Source organism: Prionailurus viverrinus, chromosome A3, assembly GCF_022837055.1.
Source record: "Prionailurus viverrinus isolate Anna chromosome A3, UM_Priviv_1.0, whole genome shotgun sequence".
NCBI lineage: Eukaryota > Metazoa > Chordata > Mammalia > Carnivora > Felidae > Prionailurus > Prionailurus viverrinus.
In genome coordinates this window covers 41,921,018-41,937,677 of record NC_062563.1, presented here as the reverse complement: position 1 = coordinate 41,937,677, position 16,660 = coordinate 41,921,018, and the positions used below count along the sequence as shown (strand labels likewise).

Here is a 16,660-nt window from a genome sequence, read left to right as displayed (position 1 = left end):
CAGACAAGGCAGGGTGTGTTTATCCATCTGTGCAGAACCCAAACTCCTCCCACAGGGTGGCTGTAGACTGCCAAAAAGGGAGAAATTTACCCAAAGCTGAATTCTGAAGTGGATGATGCATTTGTCAAAATGGCACATGGTGAAAAAGTGATGTAGATGTGCTTTGACCAAAGTGTGTGGCAAAGAAGTGTCTGAAGCCTGGAAGGTGGGTGAAGTGGAAGCCAGGAGCAGTGGGGAACCAGGGATGCTGAATCGTGGCAGGTTTCTAGGGCTTGGGAGCCGTAGACTGCAAGGTGTTCACCATTCAGTCAATGCATAATATGGTCGCTGACATGAAGGACAGTGTGACATTTGTGTAGACCAAGGGGGCTTGGAGATGAGCAGTAACACAAGATGGGTGATGGAGGGAAGAGACCCGTGTTGCTGCTTGGAAAGAAGAGAGGCATTTGGAAAGAACTATTTTGGAAGGAACGATAAAATATTGACAGCTTGGAGTGTGTAGGAGGCTAGAACTGAATAGTTGAGCTTGTTACTAACAGAATAAATGGTATTGTTGGCAACAAAGAATATGAAGTAAAGAAAGTTACTAATAGCCTGACCAGTTAGTATAATGCCTTCCATTCAGTACCTTAGAATTTGTCATTTTATATTCTACTGTCTGGAATCATCCTCTAATTATTTCATACACTTTCTGCATTTTCCTTCAGAAGAATGAAAATTCCTTTTTGCATCTCCTGTCAGGCTTTCAGAAGAGGAAAATCAGCTCCCACTTGCCCCACCCCCACACACATCTAAACGTTTCTTTGGGGATGGGACTGGAATATCTTGGGATTTTTACATAGCTCCAGAGTCAACCCATGCACACACTTGGACAAATAATTCTTGATGGATTATTTGGCTGGAAACCTCAATAACAAAGATTGAAAATCAATTTACTTTCTTCTCCAGAGTTTCACAATGTAGGTTTGCAATTTTTCCTTTACCAAGAGTGAACAAGGATTTAAGTAATTTATCTAAATCAGGAAATTGTAAATCCACATTTGAATTATAAATGTTGAAAGGGAAGGGGCCAGGCCTATGTGGCCTTTTGACAAGGTGTCATGTGTATTTATATCCTTCACAAATACTAGCAGACAACCCGATGGCATGCTTTGACACTGACGTCCATTACCCTTGATGCTGAGTGCCTGTCACTTATCCAAGCTAGCTGTGAACCCCAAGCCACCTACCCTGTTTGAATTTGTCAGTATTCATATAAAATTTTCTTACCACAAGCACCATGTCAGATCTTAATCTTCCCCGTCTCATTGCCTGAAGCCGTTTGGAGATAGAGAAAAATTACTATAATTCAGGTGTCTTAAGTAATAACATCAGTGTCACAAGAGCCCAAGGCCTTCAAACATATTACTTAATGCGTTCTCAAGTACTGGTGTTATTAGTGGAAATCAGACTTTCTTTTATCAGGTCCTCCAAATGGTGCCATCATCATAACTTATTTTAATGTAAATATTTTGAGGATGTTTTAAATCAGAAGGAAAATGATCCTACACAAACAAGTTTTAAGAACTTCACCCATCCTGCCTTACCCTGACCTGTATCTCAGTACCATTCTAGAAAGTTACATTCCCTGAAGCACCTGGTTGACTCAGTCAATTGAACGTTTCAGGTCTCATGGTTTGTGGGTTCGAGCCCCGCATCAGGCTCTATGCTGATAGCTCAGGGCCTAGAGCCTTCTTCGGATTCTGTGTATTCCTCTCTCTCTGCCCCTCCCCTGCATGTGCTGTGTCTTTCTCAGTCTTTCAAAAATAAATGAACATTAAAAAAAAAAAATAGAAACTTATGTTCCTAGACAGAGATTTGCTTTTCTGACAATTGTATCCAAAATGAAAACTTCTCTTTCACGGAGCATGCTTTAGCCGTCTGTTATATCCTGTCTGTGTGCTTGGTGGGGTGGGGCGAGGCTTTCTAAAGTAATCAAATTCAGGGGCGCCTGGGTGGCACAGTCGGTTAAGCGTCCGACTTCAGCCAGGTCACGATCTAGCGGTCCATGAGTTCGAGCCCCGCGTCGGGCTCTGGGCTGATGGCTCGGAGCCTGGAGCCTGTTTCCGATTCTGTGTCTCCCTCTCTCTCTGCCCCTCTCCCGTTCATGCTCTGTCTCTCTCTGTCCCAAAAATAAATAAACGTTGAAAAAAAAATTTTTTAAGTAATCAAATTCAGAATTTGGAGACTGAAGCAAAATTTCACCAGGCCCCTTATTTTTTGGCCTCTAAACTCCTGTTACATTGGACCATCCACTTTTGGGAAGTATAGTTTTCTTACATGTTTGTATTAATTATAATCCAGAATTAATTAATTTGTACATCATCACCTCAGAAATATTCATATGACAACATTTAATAGGATAAAAGAGTTGATTTATTTGTGCCGTAGCAGAATTAGAAAATCTCACATAAAATTTGAGGGTAATTAATAGTGATATTAACGATTATTATCACTATACTGCTTAGAAATCCATAGAAATGTTTACATGTTTAATTTCACTTTCAGTGTACCTGAAATACTAAAACAGAAAATCTTCTGTGAAATCAGCATTCAGTGGTTTCATTCATAGAGATTTAAGCAAAGCATTTTTTTTTCTTTCTTTCTATCTTTTTTTTTGGTTGTTGTTAACAAGTGCCTCTGTGTACCCTTTTACAATGTCATTTCCCTTCCATTTCCTTTTAAGACCATCTGGAACTTGTCTACCTTCTGGTATTTAACAGGCTCTGAAGTAAACTCAAAGAAGCCATCATGCATTTTAAGGAGGCTTAGATATGCTCTAAAAATTACAAACTAAATGCATCAGAAAAGTCCATCTGCTGTGACTAATCATGTTAACCTCCGATCAAGGAATAGTTCATGGTTAAAGAGTTTAAGATCTGGAAGGAACCTTAGAAAGTATCCAGTTTGATGACTAGAAAAGGAAACTGAATTCTGGAAAGGGTGAGCTTAACTCACCCTTGGCCACACAAGAGTTTGGGGCAGGGCAGATAATCTGGGTCTTAACACACACAGATGTTAGGTAGATATGTACATATACGTACGTGCATGTGTGTGTCTGAGTGTGTGTGTGTATATACACACATACATACATATATACATACATATATATACATACATACATATATACACACACACATACATACATATACATTTATATATATTCATGAGTAAGTAGGTTGGTAGGTAGGTTGGTAGATACACTGATGGATAGATGTCCCAAGTTTTTCTTCTAGAGCTTCAGACCCATATTTCTGCCTGCCAAAGCCATCTCAAATTCATTATGTATAAAACCAAACTCAGGCTTTCTCTCCCAACCCAATATTGGTCCTTTTTCAGTATTCTCAGTCTGTGTGAACAGCTCCCCGTCCAACCAGCTGTTGCCTGCCAGTACCCAGGAACATCTTCTTTACCTCCCTTGTCCCTATATGCAGCCCATCATGGGGTCCTCTTGACCTTATCTTCTACATATCTTCCTGATTTGTTTATTCTCCTTCTCTCCTCTCCCCTTCCCCCCAGTGCTGAACCACCATTGTCTTTGACCTGGACTCTTGCAATAGCCTCCGACCTTATTTATCTGCATCTACCCTTGCCCTCTTTGCTTCCTTCTTCAAACAGTGGAAAGAATGAACTTTCTGAAACTCTCATCCAATCATGTGATGCTGCACAAAGCCTTTCACCATCTTCTTATGCACCCTCATGAAGTAAAAGTTGCTTTACTGTATCTTGAAAGATTCTATGTGGTCTCTTCCTTTCCCTCTCTCAAGCTTCATTGTATGTACTGTTCTTCTCCCTTTCCTGTGCCGTAGGCATTTAACTGTCTTCCAGTCACTCAGCATCATCACCACCACCACCATCAGTTTTTCCTGCCATGGGACCTTTACACATGCCACTCCCTCACTCTCCGTGCTTCATCCTCAGAGCTTGTCTTAGACACCGCTTCCCACTTCTTCTTTCCCTAACTTCCTCTAAATCAACCCTCTTCTTATGTGCTCTTTGAGTACTGGGCAGGGTATCTCTCCTGTAGGTGTAGCTTTGCATCTAATTGTGGACTTATTTGATTATTCACCTCTCTCTCTTACTTATAAATTCCATGAGGGCAGGGCATATGTCTGACTTGTTCAACTTTGTATCTGCAGTGCTTATCATAGTGACTAGCATGCAGTCAGGGTTCATTAAGTACTTGTTGAATGAATGAACAGCAGCATAATGTAAAAACAAGCCATTTTTTAAGTTAGTAGGTTTGTTGAGTAAAGGAATAAAATGAAATAGAAAGAAACCAGTCTTAACAGAGCCTCTTTTTTTTTTTTTAATGTTTAATTATTTATTTTGAGAGAGAGTACACACGCAGGAGGGGTAGAGAGGGAGGGAGAGAGAGAATCGCAAATGGGCTGATTTGGGGCTCGATCTCATCAACCATGAGATCATGACCTGGACCGAAATCAGGAGTTGGATGCTTAACTGACTGAGCTACCCAGGGGCCCCTAACAAGCCTCTTTCTATGTGCCAGGCAGTTTATGTACATTATTTAGGTAGAAACAAGGAATGGTCATGGATAATTTTGTTTTCTTTTATAACTCTTAAAGGGATTTTTATGTGTATTTCATGCAAATACATGGGTGGCAAGATTATTTTCAATGATTTAATATGATATGAAATATGTCTCTGAAATACCATTTCTATTTTTCCATTAACATATTTTAGCACTTTTCAACCTGCATGGCTGGGCATTTGATTAACAGGAAAAAAATAAAAAAAGAATTGGATTAAATGTAATTAGCACATTGAATGTGATTGCCTTATTAATCTCTAATTTCACTTCCAGAGCATTAAATATACCTATATCCTAGACATGGCTGCTTAGCTTTTGACTTCTCTGTATGGCACACTGTTCTGAGTCCTGGTCATAAAAGGCATAGAAAACACCTTTCTTAATTATGGTAATGGTGCCTTTTCATGATTGGAAAATATACGAATATAATTTTCCGTGAGGGGGATAAGCAGGTTGTAGATTGTTTACTATCCACTGCTATACTTTTAAGTCTCTGAAAACTGTGTTCTTCTTTTCATACGGACTCCCTCTCCGCTAAATAATGATAACTGCCAGAACCAACCCTTTCAGTAGCTCCCTGGGGTTATGACCTAACCCGTTAGGTTTTAACCATATTGAATTTGAGAATCTGAGGCAGTATGTTGAGTAGGCAGGTGGATATACTGGTCTGAAGCTCTAGAATAGCCACCTGGGGCTACGATATTACTTTTGAGGCCCAGGTAGGGAAATAGTAGCCAAGTGAAGAGGTTGGTGACTGCTGTTACCCCACAGGTCACGTGCCCTGTCCAAAGGAGGCAGCCTTCAGCAGCCCAGGGATTTTTGCCAAGTGGCAATACAAATATACTGATACATTACCTTCTAGTTTTTGAAGGGAAATCAGAAAGAAACTCAGTACTTTATGTAAAAACTGCAGATTTTTAACTGGAAGCTAATAATTTTAGTTTTTAAGTTTTCGCGGGGCACACAAAACATCTCTGAGCTGGTTTCTCTAAGGCCATCAGTTTGTGACATTTGATGCAACTTCTCTCCCTTGGCTCTCCAAGTCCTCACAGTGTCTGTTCTATCCTGGTGCTGTTTCTGATGCCCCGCATTTTGGGTGGATTTGACTCCTTCCTCTCCCCGCAGCAGGACAGGTCCATTTCCCTGGTCAGGCTTAGCCCTTCCCTGTGGTTTCCCCAAACTGGAACCACCTCTCTTGTCCTCGGGCTGCCTTGTGAGACCCAGCTGAGGTCTGTCCCCACCTACAGCAGCCTTGCACACATCACTTAGATGCTTGACCCCTCATCACATGTCGTTGTCTTCCGTGGTTGACTTCAGTGGATATGTTCTGTCCTCACAAAGAAGTGCATTCTTTTTCAGGGCAAGGATTGAACATGGGGGTCTCTTCTGAGGTGTGATAGACTCTCGGGTATGGATGGGACCAGACGACATAGTGAATCTCTTCTGGAACATTGCTTCCCTTAGATGCCTCTGATGACAAGGAGCTCACTGCCGTCTGTGGCACCCATGCCAGCTTTGAGCAGTTCTGAATTTGGAAAGTGTTTGTTTGCTTATTTGCTTAAAAATACTAAAATTTGTCCCTGCCCTTAGTTAACATTTTTGTTACCCTTGGGTACTTGGCTTGAATTCTGTTGCCTCTTGTGTGATCATTTTTTGAATAAGCAGAACCTTGGTCCATCAAATGGAGCCTTTCTCGTGTGTCTCATGTGGCCACCCAAATTTTAACAGAGTTTTAACAAGAAGCAGTGTTTTCACATGGTAATAGACCCTACACATACACAATTTCTTTCCTGTCAAATTCTGAGGTAGATGTTAGTAGTGGTTACCTGTACTCTGCCGATTATACCATGTTTTCTTTTGAAAGCGCTTTCCTTCGGGATTTCTCCTTTTACTGGCATTAATAAACATTTCCCAAATTTGTGACCATATGCTTTGGTTGGTATTACAGCATCTCTTTGTAGAACTTACTGCTTTTTTTTCTTCCTAACAATCAAAACTATAATTATCTGGATATTAAGTTTTAAATCTCGTAATATAATGCTTGAATCCATCACTTCTGCCTTAGTAACATGAGTATTGTGACACTCAGCTATAAAAATAAGAATATTTGCAGGTTTAAAATTGGCTTATATAAGCAGACTTTTGAGACTAAGTCTTTCCCTTATTATTACCATTTTATAGTGCACCGGAAATTACATTTCAGCTGTAAAATTCCACAACATGATGTTGTCAACCAACCGGTTGCTTACCGTGAACTCATTGCTGTTTTTGTATGTTCTTAGGTGCTGTGATACTCTTGGGAAGAACCAATATGTTTCGCTTTAACCATCCTAAGGAGGCTGCCAAGCTCAGGGAGAAAAGGAAGGTGAGCAGCGTAACATCTCCAGGAGCCAATTCTGATTCTGGTGGGGCTGGGGCTGTGGGAGCAGTTTGATTTTCCGGAGTACGGAACTAGAAAAGTCACGCTGTAGCCTGTGCTAACTGTATGGAGTTGTTTCTCAGTGGATGATTGGCTGATGAAGTAGGAGAGCAAACTGGTCAAGTCCAGAGCAGGGGGAGAAATGGCTCCTTCTAGACCCTTCTCTTCACCCCTCCACCCCCCAAAAGGAGTTGGGCATTGTTTTGCATTAAGTGGGGAGTGACTTCCACTTATGAGGATCTGTTTTAGGAGTTAACCCAATATCAGAATCAGTTTCATCCAAAGGCCTGCTTCCTTTTTACTTTCAGCCATAGCAAATGAGACTTCTGGTTAGGGTGTGAAGCAGAGAGGGGGTGAGTTTGGGACAGCTAGTTGGATAGGGTCATCCAGAGGGCACTCTAAGTGCAGGACGGGTGAGGTGGGTAGAACACCTGAGAGAGAAGGGAAGAGATGAGAGAGAATGTGTCTTGGGACACCGTATGTCCTTAGACTGAGGAAGGTAAAGGCTACAGCTAACATTTCTATGAGCCAGGCACTGTATGAAACTTCTACAGCATATTTTACTGCTTAATCTGTGTAGCAGCTCTTACTAACCCCATGTCATAGATGATCAAGATGAGAAACTGAGGCTTACTTGTTCCCTAACTAGCACGTGGCCAGCCTGCACTGCTGCCCTGACCCGCTGACCTAAAGGGTCTGCCCTTCACCCCTAAGTCACAGAGCCCTGCATGTCAACCTCCTATTGTGAGGGCTACCCAAGGGTGCCAGTACCTTCCATGGGAAAGAACGAGAAAGCTGCAAACCCCAGCCTTCTCCACGGTTGCTCGTTCCAGCCAGTGAAGCCTCTTATCTATTCTGGCCCAGGGTCTCCCTGGAGGGTCCTTTTTGGTTCACAGTTGCAGAGGAAGAGAGGGAGGAAAATATATGTGCCAGTAGCTTTCCATGGAAGCAAACAGGTTAAGCTCTTACTTTTTGGTCTCCCTTCCCCTCTCCCTCCTCATCTTTATCCCTCAACACATGTGAGTGCTGCTGAGAACAGGACACAGCTCCCGCCAGGAATGGAGGGTGACCCTTCCCTCCACTTCAGTGCAGCGTGGTCGAGGAGATCCCCATGGTTGTGCACTTCCTGGCTAGCTTCCCCTGTCCGGGCATGCTGGGGCCCCGATGTGGTTAGCTGAGGCTTGGGTTGGAGTTATATTTGTTGCTTGGCTGTCCCTGATTTGCCACCCTCAGGTAGACCAGTTGGCGTGCGTGCTAATGAGGGGTATATGTACCTCATTGCCTCTCACAAGGTGAGAGCAGTGAGTCCAGGGCTCTGGCCCTCTCTCCCCCACTAAGGTAACCGCTCTGCCCTGTGTCTGCTCTTAGAGTGGCCTTCTGTCCTCCTTCAGCTTGTCCATGACTGACCTCTCGAAGTCCTGTGAGAACCTGTCCACGGTCATGTTGTATAACCCAGGGTGAGTGAACAGCAGCATCTCCTTCCCTGTGACTGTCACTTTTGTGGTGTTTATTGTGTCAACCCCATTAAAGTCACTAGATAAAAATAAAATTTCTGCAATTGCTCCTCCTTAGCAAATCAGCCATAGTCATTTCCCAAGTCGCTTTTCAGCCCTTGCTCTGTCTGTACATAATTTTACTTCATTGTAATCACAACATAAATGAGATTGTGTGTTCCGATTTTTTTTTTTTTTTTTTTTTTTTTTTTTTTGCTGCTTAACAGCGTAAGAAGCATTAGTGAGGGTTGTTACAGCCTTCGTTATCGTTTTCGTAATTGTCTATTATTTTAGAATTGGCTCTTTGATTATGTAGTGCATGATCCCCTTGGTTTAGGCACTTTCATCTCATTTTATAAATTTATTGTAATAACAGACAATTTTGATTCTGAGGGCATCCAGGAGTGCAGGAAATTGTGTTCAGTACATCCAAGCCTTGGGGGGGACCCCTGGGGACACAAAGAACTTTGTGGCTGGGTTGCTCAGGTCCTTCACAGTTTCAGTAGTGATGTGGTGGTGACAATGAAAATGCCTAAGAACAGGGAACTGCACAAAAGGACTTTGGGGTCCTTTCCTGTTTTATGAGGTCCCACAGTTTTATCTTTCCTACAGAGGGAATTTCCTATAAATCAGCAGAGGTAAATCTAACAACTGAAAAAGTGATGTAAAACTGACGACGACGTCTTTTAGAACTGCGCTGCACCGAGGAGTGGCTGCATTCCGTGCCAGGCACTGCATTCGGCATCTCATACCCGTTGTCTTAATTCTCTGGGTGACTGTCCCCGCTTGACATGTGGAGAATTTATAGCCATTTGCTGGCCCACGTAAGGTCTCAGCCCATGCAGTGACCATGTAATTCCCTGCTTATCTCTAGCTGGGGGCCTTTTCAGACCTGGGGCCGGTGCCCTGCTAGAGCCCCCACCCCACCTGGGCAGTGCTCACAGATACTGAGTCTGGAGGCATCCCTCTTCTGGCGCAAGTCCCTTCACTGGTTTGTGAAGAGCAGGTTATGCCTACCAGGGATTTCTTCATTGCCTTGGGAGTTTAAATCTGGGAGGGACCTTTGATCTTTTTTTCGGGATTCCTCATTTTATAGGCAAGCTGAAGACCAGATTTCACACCTGGCTGGAGCCAAAACAAACAAACAAACAAACAAACAAACAAACAAACAAACAGAAAACCCAAAGGAAAAAACAAAACAAAAAACAACCACCCAGTGCAACATCATAGCTGCAGGCTCCTGGGCCTCTCCCACTCTCCAGAACTTCTGCAAGTACAAGCCACAGTTAATTTGTCAGCCTTTGTCTTTACCCATCTTACAGGTCGGCTCTCCATCTTATTACATAGCTGTTGAGGAGAGTTGTGCTCATCAAATAAATCTGTCTTGAAATAATCTGTATCGATAAAGCCCTCAGAGCGCCTGGGTTATCGCTGCTTTGGAAGGCATGTTCCGTTAGAGGTCTTCAGTCCCTTGCAGTAGCGTTAGCAACTGCCTTTTGTGGTGGCTGGGATGGAGTCATTCATATACTCACTTTGTTTAATATAATATGCCAGTCTTTAGGGTTAATTTCAGTTTAAGTATTGTGAGCCCATCTGTTCAGTATTGTTTGACTGAACTGTTCTGGAATGTGTACCGTGCTTGCTCGTAATCATCTCCCAGTCCAGGACCCAGCTCTAGTCCTGGAATCCAGTTACCAGCTTCTTTATCCATGATCCTGGGGCCTTTTACTTTGAACCCATTTGGAAATCTTATGTGGCTGTTCGGTGCCTTTGAAAAGCCCCAGACTGATGTGCAGTCAGCTCATCCTCTTGGAGACACAGGGTCACCAGCTGTGAGCCCCCCTCTCCCTTGCATTGCCACATGGTATCCAAGGACTTCTTTTTTTCTCCTCTAAGCAGAGGTGAATATGTAGTCCTCTTAAAAGTGATGCCAGTTTAGGTTGTTTGCTGGTTTTTACATTACAACGATCTTTCTCAATATTTATAAAATTCAGGTTAGAGTGTACTAATTTTTCACCCTCCAAGCTTTTCGGTGACTTTCCGTGGTCCCAAACAATAGAATGCCAACCCCTTACCGTGTCACTCAGGCTCTCCACCGTGAGTGCCGTCCTCGTAGCACATCCCTACGTGTGTTCTGGGTTCTAGCCATTTCAGGGACCCTTCTGTTGCTCAGACCTGCCTGGACTAGCCGTGCCTTTTGGGCTTGTCTTTTGCTAGTTTCAGAGCTCTGGCATGCGTTTTGGGATGCGCCTACTTGTCCTCTAAAACACAGTGCATGCGGTCTCTCCTCTGGAAGCTATTCCCATCTTTCCTCTCCCAGTCGAAAGGAAGTGCTCCTTCTTCACTGTACATTCTGTCATCCTCATTCTGGTCCTCTTTGTAATGGACATTCATCAAACAACAAGCCTTTTCTGCCTGCCTCCTGTGGGGAGCATAGTTCTACCCAGGGGCACAGCTGCCCACAACCCTGACAGGGTCAGTTTACAGCTCGCTAGAGGAGAGAGGCAGGCACAGGGGATTTACAAATGGGTGCAGAAAGTGGGAATGAAATGTCCTGAGCAGTGGAGTGATCAGGGAGGGCTTCCTGAGGAGGTGACATTCAATCCAAGACTCTGGAACGACAGAAAGGGGGAGAGAGGAGAGTCTTCCAGGAAGAGGACAAGTGCAATGGCTTCTACCCGAGGAACAGCAAGAGCTCAGAGTAGAGGGAATTCAGTCATCGGAGGTGAGGCTGGTACATAGACTGGGGCCAGCTGTATAAGGCCTCTTAGGCCATTGGCAGGAGTTTGTCTCTTTTCTAAGAGGGCTAGGGAACTCTTCCAGGGCTTTCAGAAGAAAAGCAGCCTGATGATGTACTTCCTACTAACCTTAGAATGTATGTCTCTTGGAGAAAGTAGCACGGAAACAAGAAACCGTTTAGAAAGCTGTTTCCTTTGTCCACGTAGAAGTGAGAGTGGCTTAGAATTGGGTGGTAGCCCTAGAGATGGAGTGCCATGGAATCAAGGGTCATGCCCAGGTTTCAGATGTAAATAGCTGGGCAGATGGTGTGTCTGTTCCTGAGATGGGGGAGGCAGGGAGAGTTGGCGTGAGCTGGCCTTTGCACAAGAGTTTGGCTTGTGTGAGTGTCTCTCCTATTTGATTGGAAGTGTTTTGAGGTCAGTAATTGTAGTAATTACTGTAGTAATTTGCTTGTAGTAAATTTACTTGTAGTAAATTACAAGTAAATTACTTGTAGTAATTTCTGTATTTTATTTTATTTTATTATATTTTAAAGTTTATTTATGTTGAGAGACAGAGACAGTGCAAGTGGGGGAGGGGTAGGAAGAAAGGGAGAGAGAAAGAATCCCGAGCAGGCCTCATGCTCGGAACCCAACCTGGGGTTCGAACTCATGAAACCATGAGATCATGACCTGAACCAAAACCAAGAGTGGGATGCTTAGCTGACTGAGCCACCCAGGCTAATTTCTGTATGTTGAAGTGTCATTCACGTAACGTGCATAGTAAATGTATAGCAAACAGATTAAGAGGGAAATTTTAGTAGGATACATAGGTCCTCTTGGGAAAAGATTTTTTGCTAATTTCTCTGGGCATGGATATTCCAAAGAGTGAAAAATGGTCTACTATATAAAGAAATGTGTTTCTGTCACATGGGTCAATTCCTAAATGACACTGAAGTTATGTGAATAATCTCAAGGTCATGTTCAGGATCCTCAAACAAAAAAATGGGAAGATGGTCTTGTGATGAAATTAATTAGACCAAAACAATCAGAGAATTCAAGTGAGAAGCAGCATCTGTGTTAGATTACATTGCAGTTGGCTGAGGAGATGGTTCTAGATGCATTTGATACTGCCGTTGTGCATCCTGTTCACCTGGCTTCAGTTAACAGGCACATTTTGTCTCTGCCACCCTTGCGGTACTCATTTGTAAAAGCTCAGATTAAAATTACTCAATACTTCGCTAGCCTGACTTCATGCTCCCTCACGTCTAGCCCCCCTCAACTTGCCACCTGCTGTAGAGAATGATTGCCCATGAATTAAAGCATAATTGGAGAAAAATTTCCTACTCTGATTTATGGGTGTCACGAGGTGTCTGCTCTAGCAACTTGGCAAAATGAAGCGGGATTAAAGTATCGCCATGCTGTTTATACTTTTTTTGATGTTACAGGTGTAAATACCCTCGGCTTAAAGTAAGTACCACGTGATAAACTGGAAGACCATTGGAAGAAACATGTTTTCTACTTGGACCCTGACTAAATATTTATTTATAGATAGATAATGAGCTGCTTGGAACAAGAGCATGTTAGTTTCTCAAGATGGAAAATAGCCCTGAGATGCTTGCACAGATCAGCACATATTTATTGAGAGTCTTCTGTGTAGAGAACCTAGAAGTGTCAGATGAATGTTCTTTCTGCCCAGGAGAACAGGCACACGCTCGTGAACTCATTTTGAGTGAAGGCCAAGCAGCATGTGATTCAGGGCAGAGAGTTGCCCCTGGGAGGTCTGGGAAGTGATCCTCCTCATGTAGCCTTGCCTTGTAATATGTTGGGTAACTTAGAAAACCAGAGACTTCCAGAAGGAATCCTTCTTGACATTGCGATTGCCTCCAGCCGGCATCATGGAATCTGAGTCTTAAGCCTAATTCCCAGGAACACTGTTTCCTCAACCCAGCTGTCCCTATCATAAAAATTTCCCGTTACATCCCATTCAGCTCCCTCTCAGTGCCATAGCGACACACGCCTGGAATAAATAGCCAGAGAGCATCTCAGGGGAAGGGTAGTATGGAGGGGATAGTGTGGGTTATTAGGAGCCTTAAGTGAAAACTGGTCTGAAGCCTCTGGTGTAGTGCTTTCTTCTCTGTAGTTGAGGATATGAAGCTGTCAGGAGTCTGTAGTACTGCCTCAGCTTGGAGGACAAAGTGAGGAAGGATATTAAGTGAAGATTTGGTCTTGGACTCCCTCCCCTTAGAAATCCCAAGTCACTCCCCTCAGTTCTTCTTGAGAATTCTCTCCAAGATTCACAAATAAACTGGATTCTGTGCCGGGCCTTGAGATGTTTGCAAGTAGGAGAGGCAGGCTGGACAGAAGAGATTCTGGGAGTCGGCAGTTTTGTGGGCCGAGCAGAGGAGTGCTGGCAAGAAAGAGTCCTGCTGAGCAGAAGGGTGTGCTAAGAGGAGTCCGCAGGTTCAGGCCTGGCTTGGGAGCATTCTGAAAGCCAAGTATGGATGAGCAGACAGAGCTTTTCCTCCCGGAGATGCACTGGGGTTCGGGCAGGTGGATTAGAAGTAGGAGAGGGATGGCAGCTCGGGTTCTCTAGGCACATCCACGGTACCCGTGTATGTGTAATGTTTTTATAAATTCGATTAGCACGTCCAGAAGTTATGGCCATGATTAAAATATATGGCCCCAAATGCAACAGAGAACAATTTTCTGTATATTCATCAGCATTTGGTAGCTCATTTCTTCACTGTTTTAAATTGTGATAGCATACTTAACATAAAATTTACTGCCTTAACCACTTTTAAGTGTACAGTTCAGTGCATTCACATTATTGTGCAGCTCATCTCCAGAACTCTCCATTTTATAAAACTGAAACTCTGTGCCCATTAGACAGTAACTGCCCATTCCCTCCTTCTCCCAAACCCTGGCGATCGCCATTGTAGTTTCTGTTTCGGAAGTTTGACTACTTGGGGTACCTCACGTAAGTAGACTCCTGCATTATTTGGCTTTTTGAGACTAGCTTATTTCACTTAGCATAATGTCTTCTAAGTTCATCCCTGTTGTAGCACGTGTCAGAACTTCCTCCTTCCTTTTTAAGGCTGAATAACATTCCATTGGACATATGTACCACATCTTGTTTATCCACTCACCTGTTGAGGGACACTTGGGTTGCTCCTACCTTTTGGCTGTTGTGAATAATGCTGATATGAACACGGGTATACAAATATCTGTTTCAGGCCCTGCTTTTAGTTCTTTTGGGTATATACCTAGAAGTGGAATTGTTGGGGATGTGGTAATTCTGTTTTTAGTTTTTTGAGAAACTGCCATCCCATTTTCCACAGCATCTGTACCATTTTACATTCCCACCAAAGGTGCACAAGGGTTCCAAATTCTCCACATCCTCGCCAACACTTGTTTTCTGTTCTGTTTTTTTCTTTTTTCGTTAAAATTTTTTTTCTTTTTACTTTTTAAAGTTTTTTTTTTTTTAATTTATTTTGAGAGAGGGAGAGAGAGAGGGCACAAGCAGGGCACAAACAGTGTGGGCTCCATCCAATGAATGGTGAGATCATGACCTGAACCGAAACCAAGAGTCGGACGCTTAACTGACTAAGCCATCTAGGTGCCCCTCTTTTTTTTTTTTTTTTTTTTTTTTTAAATAATAGCCATCCTATGGGTATGGGGGGGGGGGGTGATGTTCCTTTGTATTTTGTTAAAAAAGTTTTTTTTCTCTTCCATTTTCTCAAGAATGTTTTATCCGGAAAGTGATGTCTGGAAATATAGAAAGAAAGAAGATCTCAAAATTCAGTTCCCCCAATAAATACAGTAAACAAATGATGAACATAAATCTAACATAGATTGATTTCCTGATGACCTCTTTCAAGCACTGCCGCGTTCAGTTTAACCAGCCCATTGAGATTGGGTACCTTAAAACCTAATTGATGGTAGGAATCCAAGAAGTTTTTCTAGCCAAGGAGAGATGTGATCATCTTTGCATTGACAGATTCACTCTGGCAGCTGAGTAACAGAGGCACCAAGGAAGCTACGGGAAGGACGCAGAGATGAGGGCTTGAACTGAGACAGTGGTCAAAGGAACCTAGAAGAAGGGGTGGGCTCCACAGCCATTTGGGGCAGGAAGTCATGAAGCCTGGATGATTAATTGGATGTGGGAAGTAAAGATGTTGACTTCTGTTTTCTGGCTTAAATAATTGGTTGGAGGTGGAATGCTACCTGGCTGAAATACAGATACAAGGGAAGGAAGAGCAGGTTGTCAAGAGGCAGGAGGATAATGAGTACAACCTTGAAAAACTGAGCCCCAGGCCTTGAACTTTCTCCCATAAGTGACTGTGCATTTGAGTACTCTGTCAGCCGCTGCATACCCCTGGACAAAGCTGGAGTCTCTGTGGCTTGACCAAACAACAGGATGAAGGAGGTTTCCCCTGTTGAGTAAAATAGATATTCACAACATCTACCACTTTCCCCTCATCCCTTTGGCTCCTGTTTTAGGGCAGTCCTTTGTCCAGCCCTGTACTGGGGCTGGGGTGAGTAAGACAGATAGGGGCTCAGTCACCTTGGAGCATAACTCATTGCACAAGGAAGACCCTCGTAAAGCCTGTCAGAAATCAGGACACCAGTAGCATTGTCCTTGCACTTGCCAGGCTAGGATTCCTGGGATGTCTTTAAATTAAGGAAAGCTGTGCAGTTGAGCCCAGACCCCACCCCTCAATATGCTGCATCTCATTGAAGGGGATCCTTGTCACAGAATTCTCTGATCAGCAGGTGGCCAAGCTCTGGTGATTAGTGTAGAGGTTGGTATCCCCTACCTCATATTTGCCTCATCTCTTCTCTAGATATACTACTCAGCCATAAAAAAAGAGAAGGAAATCCTGCTTTTGTGACAACATGGATGGACCTTGAGGGCATTACGCTAAGTGAAATAAGTCAGAAAGAGAAAGACAAATATATATGATTTCACTTATGTGTAGAATCTAAAGAAACGGATCGGCCAAAACAAAAGAACTAAGCTCATAGATACCGAGAACAGATTGGTGGTTGCCAGAGGGGAGGAGGGCAAGTGGATGCAGGTGGTAAAAAAGTACATACTCCCAGTAAGTAAATAAGTAATATAATGTGTAGTAATGTACAGCATGGTGACTATAGTTAATGTTATTATATGGCACATTTGAAAGTTTCTAAGAGAGTAAATCTTTAAGGTTCTCATCATAAGAAGAAAATTTTTGTAACTATCTATGGTGATGCATGGTAACTAGACTTATCATGGTGATCATTTTGCAACATCTACAAATACAGAATCGCTGTGTTCACCTGAAACTAATATATATCAATTATACCTCAGTTAAAAAAAAATAAAGTAAATGGCCAGTGTGATTAATACCTGAAGACTGGCAAATGTCATTAAGGTGACTGTCATGGCCCTGAAGGT

The 16,660-nt window shown here is 43.1% G+C and overlaps 1 protein-coding gene across 10 annotated transcripts in view; it reads left to right on the top strand.

Annotated features, from left to right (window-relative positions):
• Positions 1–16,660, top strand: part of KIF16B (kinesin family member 16B) — a 295,283-nt gene that overhangs the window by 160,193 nt on the left and 118,430 nt on the right. For all 10 annotated transcript variants that reach the window (XR_007150865.1, XM_047852576.1, XM_047852575.1 and 7 more), the window contains exons 16-17: positions 6,874–6,956; positions 8,379–8,467. Coding sequence is in view for 9 of the 10 variants with exons in the window: in XM_047852576.1 (XP_047708532.1) it covers positions 6,874–6,956; positions 8,379–8,467 (172 nt within the window). In the remaining variant the exon portion in view is untranslated. The remainder of the gene's footprint in view (positions 1–6,873; positions 6,957–8,378; positions 8,468–16,660) is intronic.